General features: G+C 38.6%; 1 protein-coding gene across 1 annotated transcript in view; it reads left to right on the top strand.

The window, feature by feature from the left end:
* Positions 1–17,192, top strand: part of LOC126095773 (sodium channel protein para) — a 923,047-nt gene that overhangs the window by 156,230 nt on the left and 749,625 nt on the right. The window contains exon 5 of the mRNA XM_049910580.1: positions 3,408–3,499. Within this exon, the coding sequence (XP_049766537.1) occupies positions 3,408–3,499 (92 nt within the window). The remainder of the gene's footprint in view (positions 1–3,407; positions 3,500–17,192) is intronic.

Genomic DNA, 17,192 nt, shown 5'->3' on the forward strand with positions numbered 1-17,192 from the left:
GTTGATGGAAATGTTTTTCAGTTGAAACTAGTATCAGGGGTAATTTCAACTTGCAACAATACCCACAGGGTGTCAACTCCCTACCATCCACAGACAAATGGCCTTACAGAATGCTTTAATATGACATTGCCAATATGCTCTTGATGTACATTCATGCCTAACTCGGATAAAGTACTGCCAATCATGACATTCACATACAGCAGAGTGAAGCAAGACACTGCAGGTTCATACTTTTATTGTAGTTCCACGTTCGTGAGGCTGAAACGACAACGTTTCAATTAGACTATTGTCAGGATGACTACATCAAACATCTCATCTCCAGGACGAAAGAAACATGACAACTGGCTCACATACGGACACTGGGCACTCAAGAGAAAGATGGAGAGCACTATAATGCCAAGCACCAGCCCAGTGAGATATGGCCCAGGTGATTTGATAGGGATTTTTACACCTGTGTGCAAAGTGAAAAAATCGGAAATGTTATTAAAGTGCTACTTTGAGCCATATGGTATCCTTCATCACTTGTCAGATGTCACATAAGAAGTCGAGGACTGTGATCGTTCATCAAGAACACAAAACCACAGAGACGTTGTCCATGTCCTCCACATGAAGCCCTATTACAGTCTAGAGATGTAGATCAATGATGAGACATTTAAGGAAACTGAAGACCCATCAAAAATCATGAAGCTTCAGTGGGAGGAGCTACCATTGATGCTCATCATAGTGAAGAGGATGTAACAACATGCCAAGAACACGAGGATCCACTAGTGCCGCAATTCAAATGACCTCTGACAGGATCTACCTCCAAGGTACTGTAGTTGGCTCCAGAAGGTATTTTGAAACAGCAAATCAGTGTTTCTCCAGGAGATGGAACACTGCCACAAGCTGTGGTGAATGCAGTGGGATGTATTGGTTAGCATTGTTGGCTGGCATGCTGCAAGTCACCATACAAATGTGGCCCCCAGAAATTATTTGTTATTTAATATTTATACTTTCTGGAAGGTTCTTGATAAGTCTTATATTTGTAATGTTTGTATGTATATCAGCAGTCTGGAATATTTGATGTTTGTGTAAACTGCTCCACGCTCTGTCCAGGAGATCATTTCTGCTCTGCCTGTATGTTGGTGTCAGTAATAAATATGCTTTCAGTGCTAAGTGTTGTGCCTCATTGACGACCCTACATTCAGATTTGGACTTGATTGTGGTTTCAATGAGACAATATTTCTGTGTGTCTACTCGTCAAAAGGACTTTTTTTGCAGCAGCAACAGGAAAACTTAACTTTTTTTGTAAGTTGTGTATAGGAACTGTTGTCATATTTTGTATCTTTTATTGAACTATCATTCATTGCCATTTCTGGGGGCTGGGCAGTGTGAAATACAGTTCTGTAATTAATTTGGTCTCTAATAGAAGTGCCGGCCGGTGTGGCCGTGCGGTTCTAGGCACTTCAGTCGTTCTGAAATGAAGTTGGTGTTACTGCTTTACACTATTGAAAATAATTGATAGGTGTGACTGCACTCACCTGCAGACATGTGTATCAATATGCAGAAAAGTGTTATCAGTCAATGAATTGAAGTAAATGAAATGGGGGTAATAGAAACAATGAAAAAGAAAGTACCTTCAGCTAGTGGCATTGTGATGTTTGGTTTTTGACTTTTGTGTTTCTGTTAGCTCTGCTCCAATTGCTTCTTTTCAGGCAACTGGTAACTGGTCTCTTGGGTTTTGTATTTTGTTAGACTTGATTTTTCTTTTGGGTTCACTTACTTTTGTGGACAAACCCGCTGAATTGTTGTGATATAGCTGTGATTTACCTCAGATATGAGATCTGGACCTTAAGAAATGCAAAAGTGGCCATAACATCTGTATTATCTGATGTAAATGGTTGAATTGCACAAGTAATTGGAGTGATGTATTTACACTATTGTTGAACTCAAAATCACAATTGATTGTTTCCCACTACACTGTTGGCCTTTAGTGTAGATTTTCTCCTTTTCGTAACTTTCTTCATACCCCTATGCATATTGCTGTTGTGTATGTGTCATCTCAGTACACATCAGTACCCTTTTGTGAATCTGGAACAGCTACCACATCTCCTTCATCAGGAACTCAATGACAATATATTGCTTCTGCTCAGAAGCCATTATTTATCTGCAGACAAAAGAAAGATTATGTAACACTTCTGTAGAGCAAGGGTCATTCCAGTTACCTTTTCTGTGTGAGTGATCAAAATTTATTCAGAATGTTTTCACATCACTTTGGTACAGTTCTTGTAGCTGTCAAGCAAGGAAATTTTGTTGTTATAATTTGTATGATAAATGGGGGAGATACAGTGACACACTGTCCCTGAACAGCATATTTGGTGTCAGTATCCTCTAATTCGAAAGTTCTCATATATTATGGGGATAGAGCATAAGCCTCTGTTGGTGATAATCCATCAGCCATATGTGGACAGTAAACTAATCAGCCTGGTTTCTATTTTTTGAAAGGAGTGAGAGATTTTGGCTAACCCTTTCTTTTCATTTCACACGCTCACATAACAACAGAAACATAATTCTTCACTCTACGAACATTTATCACCCCTTCAGTTACCCATTTGATACAACATTGATAAATTATCACAACTAAATCTTTACCAGTAAAACTGCTAGATTTCCATTTTTCACCGAAGCTCATTAGCTTCAATTTGAGGAGTATATATGTAAACATTAAATTACTAGAATAATGTAGACATCAGATAAAGTATAGAAAATTTTTATCAATATTGCTTGACCTATTTTGTTCTTTCTTATAATTAATCACTTGTGGAAAGAGGAAAAGAAAAAGGAAGTCTCTTAGCTAATGGAGTGTATCTGCTGTGCATTTTGAAACATAGTGTGTTAAATGAGGATAAATAAAATGGCAGAATTATAAGAAAAACTATTAATAGTTTTCTGAAAGAGGTACTTGATAGATCTTAAATGATACAAAGCTGAATCTGATTAGTTGAGAAACAGTTTAAAATTTCTTAATTATTTGTTCGGCATTTTTAAGCACCCTATTGTCTTGGTAATAATGGTTTGATTTGTTACAAATCTTCGTAAGTTGCCATAACATGTTATGGCATACTCCAGAAAATAGTGCATGGTTGTTTTGCTCTATTTTTCACTTGTAGGCACTCATTTCTACAAAATAGTAAAATATCTGTTCTGTTTTATGTACTGGCTAGATATGATTTTATGTTTCGTGATGTGTTGTTAATTTAATTCAGACCATATGCTATTCCTTGCACATAAAGATTGCACATGCTGATATGACAGCAAGTAGTACATCATGACAGCATTTTCCTGCAGTGGATGTTTATAATGTAGATTATGTACATCTGATTCGCACAAGTATCAATCCTAATCTCTGTATGTCATTTCGTTTTCAGTTATGTTACCATGGGGATAGATCTAGGAAACCTGGCTGCCTTGAGAACTTTCAGGGTCCTTCGAGCTTTGAAGACTGTAGCTATTGTCCCAGGTATGTAGGCCCATGTTGTTTTCATCCTAACTTAAATTGTTGCACAATAAGTGGGAATAAAACTACTGGTTTATGTGAGGTGCTACAATAAAGTAATGAGACTGATTCTCTTCACAAGATGTGGCAACCCTGCAGGCTTGCATAGACACAATATCTTTGACCTTGGTCTATAAGCTGTTTCTAGTACAAGCGGCACATTGATGCAACTGCTCAGTCATGAGTTGTGCTGTAATAAGTTAGCACGTGTTTGTGTCTCTTGTCACAGAAATGGAACCGCATAATATTGTGCAATGGTATGCCATTTCTTCTTGCGTTAAATTGGGTGAAATTGCAACAACAATATACAGTAAACTTCAGAAGGCTTTTGGAAAGGAGGTTATATCAAGAGCTCAAGTTTTTCATTGGCATAAAATGTTTAGTGAAGGCAGAAGGAATGTTGAAGATGAAGACCACAGTGGACAACCATCAACTTCACGGATGGATGCCAACTTGGCCAGGGTGTGTGAACTCATACTATCTGTTCGAAGATTATCTGTGAAAATGATTTCAGAAGAACTGAACATCAATTGAGAAATGGTTTGTCTGATAGTAACTGAAGATCTTGGTATGAGAAAGATATGTGCAAAAATTGTCCCCAAAAATCTCACACCACAGCAGCGAGAAACATGGAAAAATGTGGCAGCCGATCTTTTAGAGCAAACGGAAATCAATCCAGAATTGCTGAGCCTTGTTATCACTGGTGATGAAAGTTGGTTTTTTCAGTATGATCCAGAGACAAAACGCCAAAGTTAGCAATGGTGCTCAAAGGGATCACCCAGACCAAAAAAAAAGTTCGCATGTCAAAGTCAAAAGTGAAGTGCTTCTTTGATTCCAAGGGAATTGTTCATAAAGAGTAGGTGCCTCCTGGACAAACAGTTAACCAATATTACTGCAAAGAAATTTTAGAAAGACTTCGTAAAAGAGTTCTTCATGTCCGTGCCAACATTGCTAATAATTGGATGCTGCATCACAATAGTGCACCATCCCATACTGCTCTATCAGTACAGCAATTTTTAACCTCAAAACAAATTTCAGTACTACCACAGCCACCTTATTAACCAGATATCGCTCTGTGCGACCTTTTTCTGTTTCCAAGAGTCAAAACGGTGGTCAAGGGACACCATATTCAAACAACACAAGATGTCCAAAAAGCTGTGACGAGGGTCTTGGAGGATATTACAGAAGATGAGTTCCATAAATGTTACCATCAATGGCTGAAGCGCTGGAAAAAGTGTGTGCAATCAGAAGGGAACACTTTGAAGGAGACAATACTAAACTTGCCTAAAATGGTAACCAACATTTTTTTTTTCACATCAGTCTCATTACTTTACTGTTGCACCTTGTATGTATAGAGAAAGAGCTTGTACTTACCAGTAAGAACTTGGAGATTTTATAGTATCAATTAAAAAATATTAGCTAATTGAATGTTAGTAGCCCAGATTACGAGACTTGCATTTTTTTATGATGTGTTTTATTTTTCTTAAATGAGGTTATCATTTTTGGACCACTGTAAGCATATACTTAATCACCAAAGACATCATCCCTGTACACTTGCAAAGACAAATCCCATATGAAAAAACACAAAAACACAAGGACCTGTGTTCCCCCTTACGGCTATATTACTCTATACACAAACACTGCATGGTCTGAACGCCCCTCTCCCCTCCCTTTTTCACGTATGTCTCAAAGATGGTAATGTGTTCACACTTATATCATGTCAACGCACATCTGCTGTCATTTTATAAACTATGCTAGGATCATTGGCGAAAAATTGTCGGTCATTGAGCAGCAATCTAGTGGACATATGGAAATGACCACTGCAAATGCTCTTTTTATTTTTGTCAACATTTGGCCCAGTAAGACATCACAGTCACCTGCTCTCCATTTTTTAAATTAATATTAACCTACTGCATAAACTTCCTTATGTTATCATATACTTATATAATACATTTGTAGTATTCACGAAATAGTTTTGGCACCCAATATAAAGGTTGTGAGAAGTGAATTCTCTACACCAGAAAAGTAGTTGCTGTATCTAGACAGTGTATTTACATGCTTGTCTTGTCACAGTGTGATCACTACTACAAAAAATAAGTTGGACAACACAAATAGATATGATTAATAATAATTTATTAAAAGTTTTTTCCAAAATAAATACTCATTTTACTACAGTGTAGCACTGTTGTAAAAGTTCTGGGCGTTGGTCTAACCTAACTCTGTGAATGTTGACTATCCTAGTAGTCACTCTGCCTGGACTGCTGTGTGGAGATGGTTTGAAGTTCAGGCTGAGTAAATGATACACACTTCAACACTAGACATTGACTACCTGATGAAAACTCATTGACAGCTGCTGAGCTGTGACTGTGGTAACTTTTCAGTAACTGGTGATTGGCAACAACTGCTTATCTGCAACGACTGACTGAGTGAAGGTGTGCGACCACTTTTTATCTGTGCATGGTGGATGAATGTTTGTCTGTGAACTGTTTTGCTTATGAAAGGAGTCATTCCTCATGTACCCACCATCTGTGCAGGCAGACCTAATTATTGGTGGATGGATTGTACTACTTGTAAGTCTTGTGATGGAAGCATAATGTAGTTCCTGTTATATTTTCTGTCTGTGTGGTGATGGACCGTTGCTAAATGGTGCCATGATTGGGGACTTCCTAGCAAGTGGTGCCCTCTGTAGATACAGCTGTGTACCATAACTAACTACAGCTGCAGTATACCTCTCATGGGGTGGGGGGAGTTCATTAGCTTCATACTTCCATGCTTGCAGACTCATGTATTTGGTAGATGAAAACATTGTTACTCCCCTTGGCATTTGCCTGCAACACCAAGGAAAACAGGATCCAAAACCTCAATGAGGGGGTGGTTGTTCAAGCAGTTTGCCACATCTACTCCCATCTTCTGTGGAATGAGACATGATGACCACCTCCATCTGGCCTTTATCGGTTGGCTACAGTTGGATTAAGTCAGTTTTAGCTGCCGGCTGCAAATGCAAGTTCCCAAGACAGCTGGCTGCATTAAAAGTTGCATGAGCCTGAAAAAGAGAACAGCCTGGGAAGAAGGAAAGAAGAAATATTGGGTTTAACGTCCCTCAGCATCGAGGTCATTAGAGGCAGAGCACAAGGTCGGATTGTGTCAAGGGTGTGGAAGGAAATTGGCTATGCCCTTTCATAGGTACCATCCCGGCATTTGCCTGGAGCAGTTCAGGGAAGTCCTGGGAAACCTAAATCTGGGTGACCGGATATGGATTTGAACTGTCGTTCTCCCGGATGTGAGTCCAGTGTGCCAGCCACAGCCCTACCTCACTTGGTTAATAGCAGCCTAGGAATTCTGCCTATATGTGCATGACTGCATAGCAACCTCATATGATTTCTATGGCACATTGTTACACCAGCAATAATTTGAACTTTATACATAATATTGCTGAGCTGCTGAATGGCTTTTCTTGTTACCCAATATTTGTTTCCATATTTCTACATAGTAATAAATACGTGATCATTTACTTAAAAAAGAAGGAAAGAAAAAACTTCCATCTGTGGGTGCAAGAGTGGCTTTAAAAGTGACATTAAAATCCGGTATGGCCTCCCTAGAAATTTTTCAGTTGGAGATTTTGTCTGTTGGAGTGGCTCTGTACGCAGGAAGAAATATTAACACTGCATTTTCTGTAATGTACTACTGAGTGAGCTTTGTCATGTGAGACTTGAAAGCCCATACAAATCTTTCAGTAAGCCTGTAGGCCTGAGAATGAAATGGTTGGTTTTGAAATATGAAATGCCATTTCCTTCACAAAAAAGTTTGATCTCCTGAGGTGATAACTTAATAGTATTTCCCATAACTATTGACTTTGGCAACTCTTCAGTGGAGAAAGTCGTTGACAAAGCCTGAACTGTTTTCATAGAAGTAATCAATGACGTTTGACATAAGGAAATTTTGAAAATATATTGATGATAATCGACCAGTAGGTGCCTAAAAATGGTGCAATAAAGTGTATGTCTAAATGTGACCAGGGTTCAGATGCCTGTGTCCACAGAAGATATTGTTGAAGAGGTGCTGACTGGTATTTTTAGTGTAAGTGGCATTTAGCTAGCATTGTTTCTATGTTTCTATCTATATTTTTCCAGTAGCAATACTCTCTGGCAAAGCACGTGGTACGTATGATGCCCCAGTGGCATTGTGTAGCAGTTGAAGGACTTTGGGTTTAAGACTGTTGGGAATAACTATTCGTGTCTTTCATGTTTGTGAAAGTACCAGAATGAAACCTACTTAGACAGTGAAAGTCTGTCTCATCTGCTAGTAAGATTTGATTTCCGGTTGGTTCATCAACTGTTAACCTATAAACCACCCTGATTGAATGTGCTGTTTATTCTTGGATAATACTGGATCCCTAGGCACAATTTTGACAGTTAAACTGGAATTCAATGGGGAATTTTCCACAGTGTTGTGACTGATTAAATATAACCATGCATCAGTAGAAATATCAGAATTTTTGTCATGTCCTATTGGCAGTTGTGATACCAAGTTTGCATTCATGTTTTGAGATGAACACCCGAAAATATTTCATAAAAAATAGTTCGACGAAAGATATGCTCAACACTGTTCAGCAAATTGCATAACCATTTGCATCTGTGTTTTTTCTTCTGTTTCGTCTTTTTCCTTGTGTTTACTCTTATCCATTTGTAGGAGAGTTAATTTTGTAGTATTTGACTATTGCAATATTCATTGGATCTCAGCCAACACTGTGCCAGTTGTTTCAACTTTGTCTGACACGACCGGAGAGACTGGCTTCATCATTTGTAAAGTCCTCCATTTGTTTGAGGCATAGAACCACATGCTGTCTTGTTCCCTGAATTCATTACTTTCTTGCAATGTTTATTGAGAGACAGCATTAGCTCAGTGTCTCTCACCAGGTCTTCCGTGATCATGTAGTACTTTGGCCAAGAAGCTACATTTGGCTCCTATCAGCTCCATACTCCTCATTTGACGTGATTGAAAATCTGATTGAATTTCAGTGGGAAAGTGGTCAGAACCAAGAGAATCGAATGTGTTTTCCATAAAGAGCATAATGAGAATAATAGAAATTAATTGTAAATATATTATTGTTAACCACTGTCCAATAAAGTTGACTGTAATTAAATTATTGTCTTCTGTGAGAGTCACCAGTTTGTGTCAGTTCTAATTGTTAACAAGAGTGACCAATGCAAAACAGAGCTATCTGAAACCATCATGAATAATAAATAAATTTGACAGATGTCTAATAAAACTGCACCAATGTCCTCTTTTCATTTAAATTGTAGGTGGTTTGTACACTTGAACAATGTACGTTTCTGAGGTTCCTACTTTCACTTCAGCTGAAACTACCTGGAAATCCTAAATCAGTATGTGAAGTTGAACTTACATAAAAATCAGTGTTTAAAGATCAGTTCTGCCATCCTTCGTTGTATACTGTATTAAATGATAATGGCTAAATCTTTTGTAACATGATGGTCTCAATCATGATTTGTATATAGCTACAGTGTAAGTCTTGCGCCCCACTAATTTGTTCCGAGGTCTTCATTATTGGAAAGAATTGACCTAACATTCCATATAATGACGCTAACTACTGTAATTTTCTATGCCAAAATTTTCCTTGATGATAGTCATAATCGTTACCAGCTTTAAAGAAATACTTGTCTCTTTTTTGTTTTAGGCTAGCCATAAAAACATTAAAAGTAACTTCCCAAGTTCACTTGTTCTGGACAATTCCTGGAGGTTATTATGTCTGCATTGTAGGGCAATAAGGATGGGAGAAATCACAATCTCTCATGTATTCAGTCCAAGTTAACTTAACTGATTATTCTCATCCTGTCTGCTAACAGACTTATTACCTAGAGTAGCCTGAGAATTGATCACCTGAATTTTTGTTGTCTGTTTGTTGGACTACAGGTTGCGGAGAAGTGTTACATTTAGAAGGGTTATTTGTTCCTATAACTTAATATATTGTGGTTTCTTATCCTGGTGCTGTGTTTTAAGTGAAGAATGTTATCATTGAATCATATACAGGAGGTGGGCAAAAATATGGAAACACCAAAAAACAACACATTACCATGCCTAATACAGTGTGGGAAAACTGTTGGCATTCAAAACAGCTTCCAGTCGAACGGATAACGTATTACCACTCCTAATATGATGTAGGAAAAGCATTAGCTTTCGAAACAGCTTGCACTCATCTCAGAATGGATAAGTATAGGTCCTGTACAGTTTTCAAGGAAATCTTATACCATCCTTCCTGCAAAATAGTGGCAGGTTCGAGTTACAATGTTGGAGGTGGATACACGGATCTCCAAAGCAGATCACAAAGGTTCAACGATACTGAGATCTGGTCTTTGACGTGTCCAGGGGAGATGTGACAATTCATCCTTGTGCTCACAAAACCAGTCTTGGATGATCCGAGCCATGTGAAAAGAGTTCCTGTTATCTTGGAACTCAGCATCAACACTGGGAAACAAATGTTGTACCATGGGATAGACCTGATGAGCCACAACCACAATGGCCATATAATCCTTGACTACCATATAATGTGACTTTGTAGAGTAACCATGTGTCTCAAGGAATATCATACTATCTCATGGAATATCATACTATGGCTGCCCAAATCATCACCAGACCCCTACCATGTATCACTCTTGGGACTTAAACTCAGCCAGACATGGGAAACAGTATGCACCAAGACACATCTGACCAAATAACTTTCTTCCATTTCTCCAAAGCCCAGGTTTTATGGCTTCAGCACCACGTTTTCCTGTTATGGACATTTGCAACACTGATGAGTGGTTTTGGAACTGCAGCTCTTCTTGCAATTTTCTGCTCATGGAGCTCCCTTCATGTTATTTTGCTGCTGACGGGGTTCGCAAGTGTGACATTTATTCCTGCAGTGACTTTTGCATCGGTCTTCCTCTTTTTTTTTTTTTTTTTTTTTTTTTTTTGTGATTATCTTCTTCAATGACATGACAGTCCTTCACAATCAGTTAACACACACCCTCGTCCACATTGTGACTTAGCAGATGATGTTTACACTTTGCCTGTATGTGATATAAATCTTCACACCATAAACTTCTTTAGTTTGGATAACTGTATCTAGAGTCTTTTCCACCAATTAATCAACACCACATATTACATTAAAATGGGCAAGCATGGCCCATGATTGCAGCCTATATAACATTTTTATAAACAAAAGTAACACCATAAACAGTCACTGTTAAACTTGCTTCTAATATTTCCAATGTATTGCAGAGAGAAATCTATATCTTCAAGTAGTACATTTTCTATTTCCGTGCTGTTCTCCATCGTGTCTCTTCAATGTAAATTTTGGTCTCTGGTGTCATTTCCACTTCTGAAGTAACATTTTATATTTTATTGCTAGTTCAAAAATGTTCAAATGTGTGTGAAATCTTAAGGGACTTAACTGCTAAGGTTGTCAGTCCCTAAGCTTACACACTACTTAACCGAAATTATCCTAAGGACAAACACACACACCCATGCTCGAGGGAGGACTTGAACCTCTGCCGGGACCAGCTGCAGAGTCCATGACTGCAGTGCCTTAAACCACTCGGCTTTATTGCTAGTAATAAACCACAGTTTCTGATCACAAAAACAGTCATAACCCTTTCATTAAGAATCATTACAGGCATGTGTACACTGGAGAGAGGGTTAGGGAGCACTGCAGTGAATTAAGTATGTTTCAAAATATAACTCTTAGTCAAACAAGCAAGTTGCACAGGATATCGTAGCTGATGCATAGTGACCACTTTTCAACCAAAGTGCTGGGCGAGTTCATTCATTTGTTCAGAAGGGGAGGATGACAAGTGTTTGCCACCTTTCGGCTGGTCGACGATGGCAGAAGCAATGTGCGCACCCTGCAGTCTTTCTCAAACAATTTTACAGTAACTATTTGGTTAAAAAGTTTCATTTTTGTGTTACTTCTAGCTTCATATGTCACATTCATTATAACATGCCCATCATTTCAATAACAGTCATAGTTATTGTGATATTTATGTGGAAGTAATACACTGCACGAAATTCAAAAAGGTTTGAAATGAAAAATAGGGATCACAATGATTTTGCATTTGGTGCATATTACTAAATATGTTGCTGTGTATGAAATTTAGCTAACATATTGAATTTTTCTTTAGACGTGGGTGGAGGCCTCCATCTGTCACCAATCTCGAGAAAATTGATCTGACGTAGTGCACTCATTTGCGATCACACCACATGAGTGTTGAAGCCAGAATGAAATATCCAGAACATTCCTCATATTTCATAAACAGTTTGAGCTGTCAAAATGAGATTGTGGCAAATGATAGCACACAGAGAGGAGAGTGTTATTATTATGCAAAACTTCATCATCTTCCATGTTATTCCATTAACCATAGACTTTTCTGATGACCGAATGTAAGTTTTAAGAGCCATTGATAGCTAGTGAAATGAGAAGGGCTATGGGTTCTGTAACTATGTAAGCAAAGTATTTACATGTTTATTTTGTATTGAGGATGTGCTTTTTCATAAGTTGCTGACCTTACTTTTCCTTTGTAACTCAAGTAACAAATTTAGAGATGACTGTCTCTGAATTCTGTCACAGTTGCGTCCGCACAACATGTTAGTGAGGCGAGACTGTGTAGTCTCTGCTGAGTTTTGGCAAAAGAAGCAAATTTTAACATGGCAAGAAGAGAAATGGGTAGGTTTTCCCTACTTGTGTCCTTCTCTGAAAGTTACAAATGATTAACAAACGAGGCAAAAATAAATTGCTATGTTCTTAGTGGAATTATTTTTAGATACTGACCAAAGAAGAGATGACAGATCTTTTTTGAATGGTCACCATGCAAGTATGGGTGTGAAGGGTCCCCACTTAATATTTACAAAACTTGAGAGTGCAGACATCAGTTTAGAACAGCACTTCCCCTTCACCACTTGGCATTTTTCCTACAGTACCTCCCCACAGCCCCCACCATTACTGCTCTCCCCACGCCTGCCCTGCCATCTGCGCATCTACCAACCGTGGTATTCTGCGTGCACTTTAAAAAGCATTAAAAATTATTGCATAACTAGGCATGTATATCATGAGAGAATGTGGACACTAATCAGTAGAAAGCTATATGTAAGACAGATAAAGACCTGGATGTAGTCATTGTGCGTAGGGTTGTTGAAAATAACAAATTACAAACTCGGTGAAAATAACACATAATGAACTGAATAATGTATGAGTGAAAAAAAAAAAAAAGAAAAGAAATTACTTCACTAGCAGTACTGTGTTGAAATGAATTTTACCTTCAATTTTTTGTTGGAATGCAAATGTGCTGGAAGGTATACACTTATCAGGCAGCCCCTTTTTGTGTCTATGTCCATATACTGCAGACCACTTGAAAGTGCATGGCAGAGTTTTCTGAACATACCACATATTAACATATCTTCCCATTTGATGTGCATGTGGAGGATGGGAACAATGATCCTGCATTGGAATTAGTGTAATCTTGTTTTTGTGACCTCCGTGTGTGCATTATGGAGAGGACTGAAGTACATTCCTAAATTCTTCACTTAATTCTGGTTCTTGAAAGTTTGTAGGTTGGCTTTCGTGGGATGGTTAGTGTGTATCTTTAAGTGTTTGCTAGTTCATATTTTTCAGTACTTTGGTAACACTGTCCTGGAGGTAAAATGGTGGTACCTAGCGAGTTGGCGCAGTGGTTAGCACACTGGACTCACATTTGAGAGGACAATGGTACAATCCTGCGTCCGGCCATCCTGATTTAGGTTTTCCCATGATTTTCCTAAATTGCTTCAGGAAAATGCCAGGATGGTTCCTTTGAAAGGGCACGGCCGACTTCCTTCCCCATCCTTCCCTAATCTGATGAGACCGATGACCTCGCCGTTTGGTCTCTTCCACCAGATCAACCCCAACAACCATTTGTGCCTCTCTGTATTTTGTAAGTTCAATCTGGTATGGATCCTCTATGCTTGAGCAATATTCTAGGATGTGGGTCCTCCATGCTTGAGCAGTATTCTACAATAAGTCAAATGCATGTTTTGTGAGCAATCTCCTTTGGAGACTGACTACATTTTCCCAGTATCCAACAGATGAACCAAACTTTGCCATTTTAATGAAAAATAGATTTTAAAAAATCTACTCACTAAGTGGCAGAAGGAGAAAACATATATAAAGGATAAGTAAATGTGCAAGCTTTCAGAGCCAGTGGCTCTTATTCTGACAGAAGGATTGAACACGAAGGAAAGGGATGAAGGAAAAAGACAGACAAGGTTTAAAAATGGTGAGAGCTCAGAAATGTCACCCAGAACCCCAGGTCATGGGAGACTTAGCAGTCAGGATAGGAAGGAAGATGTTTGTAGCCATTGTACCCCGTATTACCATACCTTCCCATTCTACATGAATTTGGGGGATACGAAAAATGACTGCTGTGGTGTAATTCATCTAATCTTGTCTTTGTGGTCCTGTGTGTGTAATATGGAGAGTCTTTCCTTCATTTTTTCCTTCTCATCCCAACCAATAAGTCTTCCCTCTCTTGGTGTTCTGGGCAACTTTTCCAAACTCTCTCCATTTCCCAGACCTCACCAGTCCTCTTCCTCCATCCTTCTTCCTGGCCATTCAACTCTTTTGCCAGAAGGAGCCAACTTTGCTATCTCCTACTGCCACTTGGTGAATAGATTTTTTTATCTATCCAATTACATTATATTTTCAGAGTTCGCCAATTGTTTTAGCTACTATTGAGCCTATGTAATCATCCTGTTACATATTCTCACAAATTCTTACAAGCAAGCTCTTGTATGGATTGATGAAATCAAGTTGAGACGCATTGATGCTTAAGTCATAAGATTTAAATTTTGTTAAGGGTGCAGTTTTACATTTTGGAACTTAAAAGCAAGTGGTAAATCTTTGCATCAATGTGAAATCTTGAGTGGACATTGCTGCAATTTTTTTCAGAAGGCACTTCATTGCAGACAGATGTGTGGGGCTGCTATTAATATTGTCTGCCAGGTGATTAATTTACATTATGAGCAGCTACGATTCCAGTGCACTTCCTGGAACACACCTGAAATTACTTCTACATCTATGGATGACTGGCCATCCAAGATGCTGTTATGTGTCAACCAAGATATCGCCAAGCCCTTCACAAATAGTGTTTAATACTGTTGGATTCCACTTATTTTTTGCACAGTGACAGTTGAACACAATATGAATGCTAAGCCCTGGGTTTATTATATAAATGTATGTATGCTTATAGCAGAACACTGTGACCATTATTACATCTACATCTACATCTACATCCATACTCCGCAAGCCACCTGACGGTGTGTGGCGGAGGGTACCTTGAGTACCTCTATCGGTTCTCCCTTCTATTCCAGTCTCGTATTGTTCGTGGAAAGAAGGATTGTCGGTATGCCTCTGTGTGGGCTCTAATCTCTCTGATTTTATCCTCATGGTCTCTTCGCGAGATATACGTAAGAGGGAGCAATATACTGCTTGACTCTTCGGTGAAGGTATGTTCTCGAAACTTCAACAAAAGCCCGTACCAAGCTACTGAGCGTCTCTTCTGCAGAGTCTTCCACTGGAGTTTATCTATCATCTCTGTAACGTTTTCGTGATTACTAAATGATCCTGTAACGAAGCGCGCTGATCTCTGTTGGATCTTCTCTATCTCTTCTATCAACCCGATCCGGTACAGATCCCACACTGCTGAGCAGTATTCAAGCAGCAGGTGAACAAGCATACTGTAACATACTTCCTTTGTTTTTGGATTGCATTTCCTTAGGATTCTTTCAATGAATCTCAGTCTGGCATCTGCTTTACTGAAGATCAACTTTATATCATCATTCCATTTTAAATCACTCCTAATGCCTACTCCCAGATAATTTATGGCATTAACTGCTTCCAGTTGCTGACCTTCTATATTGTAGCTAAATGATAAGGGATCTTTCTTTCTATGTATTCGCAGCACATTACACTTGTCTACATTGAGATTCAATTGCCATTCCCTGCACCATGAGTCAATTCGCTGCAGATCCTCCTGCATTTCAGTGCAATTTTCCATTGTTACAACCTCTCGATATACCACAGCATACCTTCAGAATCTACAAGAATAAAATTAAGGATCCCTCTGCTGGTTATTATTTATTTTGCCCTCTGGTTTTCTTGGTAGTTGTTACATGTACACCAAATATTTTGCACACAGATAAGACTGCTGAGTCACATGGCAAGTTCTTAAATTTTTGTTTCAGAATGTCAAGCCAGTAATGCTAAACACTAATATCCCTGTTATGTAAACTTATTTGTATACTTATAACAGTGAAGATAATTATTTGTATACTTAGAAACTTAGTAATTTTTCTTTTATTTTTAGAAATTCCTCTGTGCACTGGTCACACAAATACTATGCAGTTTGCTTTTTTAATGAATTTGTCAATTCAGGACTTGTACCACAGAATGCTTATAGAAACCTACCATTTCTTAAACTAGTTTTACATTCATCTCAGGAACTACCAGTATAGATTGTTGGAATTTCTGTCCATGAACTTTAAAAGTAATCATCCCCTCTGTTTCTACATTTTTGCCTTCAAGATTCCATTATACCAACTGTACAAACCAGTTACTGGATAGGCTAGACTTCTCCTTGCACCCTTGTACAGGGCGTATCATAATTAATGGTGTTAACACATTCAGTTGAAAGTATATGATACCAGAAACAAACATGGACTCTTAAGATTCATACCTTAAGAGCTATGAGCTCTACTTCATCTTCGATGCTGTGAAACAAATCCCTTCTTATTGCAAGTCATTTGCTTTCTGCAATTTGAGTTGTGGGTTATGGTAGTTACCACATTTTTAAGAACAATAAATAGTAAATATGTTTGAATAAACGAATCATGGATCTTGCTGTTGGTGGAGAGGCATGCATACTTCAGCAATACAGATAGCCTATTGTAGGTGCAACCACAGTGGAGGGGTATCTGTTGAGAGGCCAGACAAACATGTGGTTCCTGAAAAGGGGCAGCAGCCTTAAGCCTTTTCAGTAGTTGCAGGGGCAACAGTTGGGATGATTGACCTGGCTGTAACATCAGCCAAAACAGTCTTGCCTGTGCTGCTGCTGTGAAAGGTTGGAAACAAGGGAAAACTACAGCCATAATTTTTCCCAAGGGCATGCAGCTCTATTGTGTGGTTAAATGATGATGACATCCTATTAGGTAAAATATTCTGGAGGTAAAATAGTTCCCCATTCAAATCTCTGGGCTACTCAGGAGGTTTTTGTTATCAGGGGAAACAAAATGTGTGTTCTGTGGATTGGAGCATCAAATGTCAGATCCCTGAATCAGGCAGGTACATTAGAAAATCTAAAACTGGAAATGCGTAGGTTAAAGCTAGACACAGTGGGAATTAGTGAGGCTTGGTGGCAGGGGGAACAGGACTTCTGGTCAAGTGAATATAGGGTTATAAATACAAAATAAAATAGGAGTAATGCAAGAGCGTGTTTAATATTGAATAAAAAAAAACAGGAACATGGGTAAGCTACTATGAACAGCATATGAACACATTATTGTAGCCAAGATAGACATGAAGCCCACAGCCACCACAGTAGTACAAGTTTACATACCAACTAGCTCTGCAGAT

Source organism: Schistocerca cancellata, chromosome 8 (assembly GCF_023864275.1).
Source record: "Schistocerca cancellata isolate TAMUIC-IGC-003103 chromosome 8, iqSchCanc2.1, whole genome shotgun sequence".
Classification (NCBI taxonomy): Eukaryota; Metazoa; Arthropoda; class Insecta; order Orthoptera; family Acrididae; genus Schistocerca; species Schistocerca cancellata.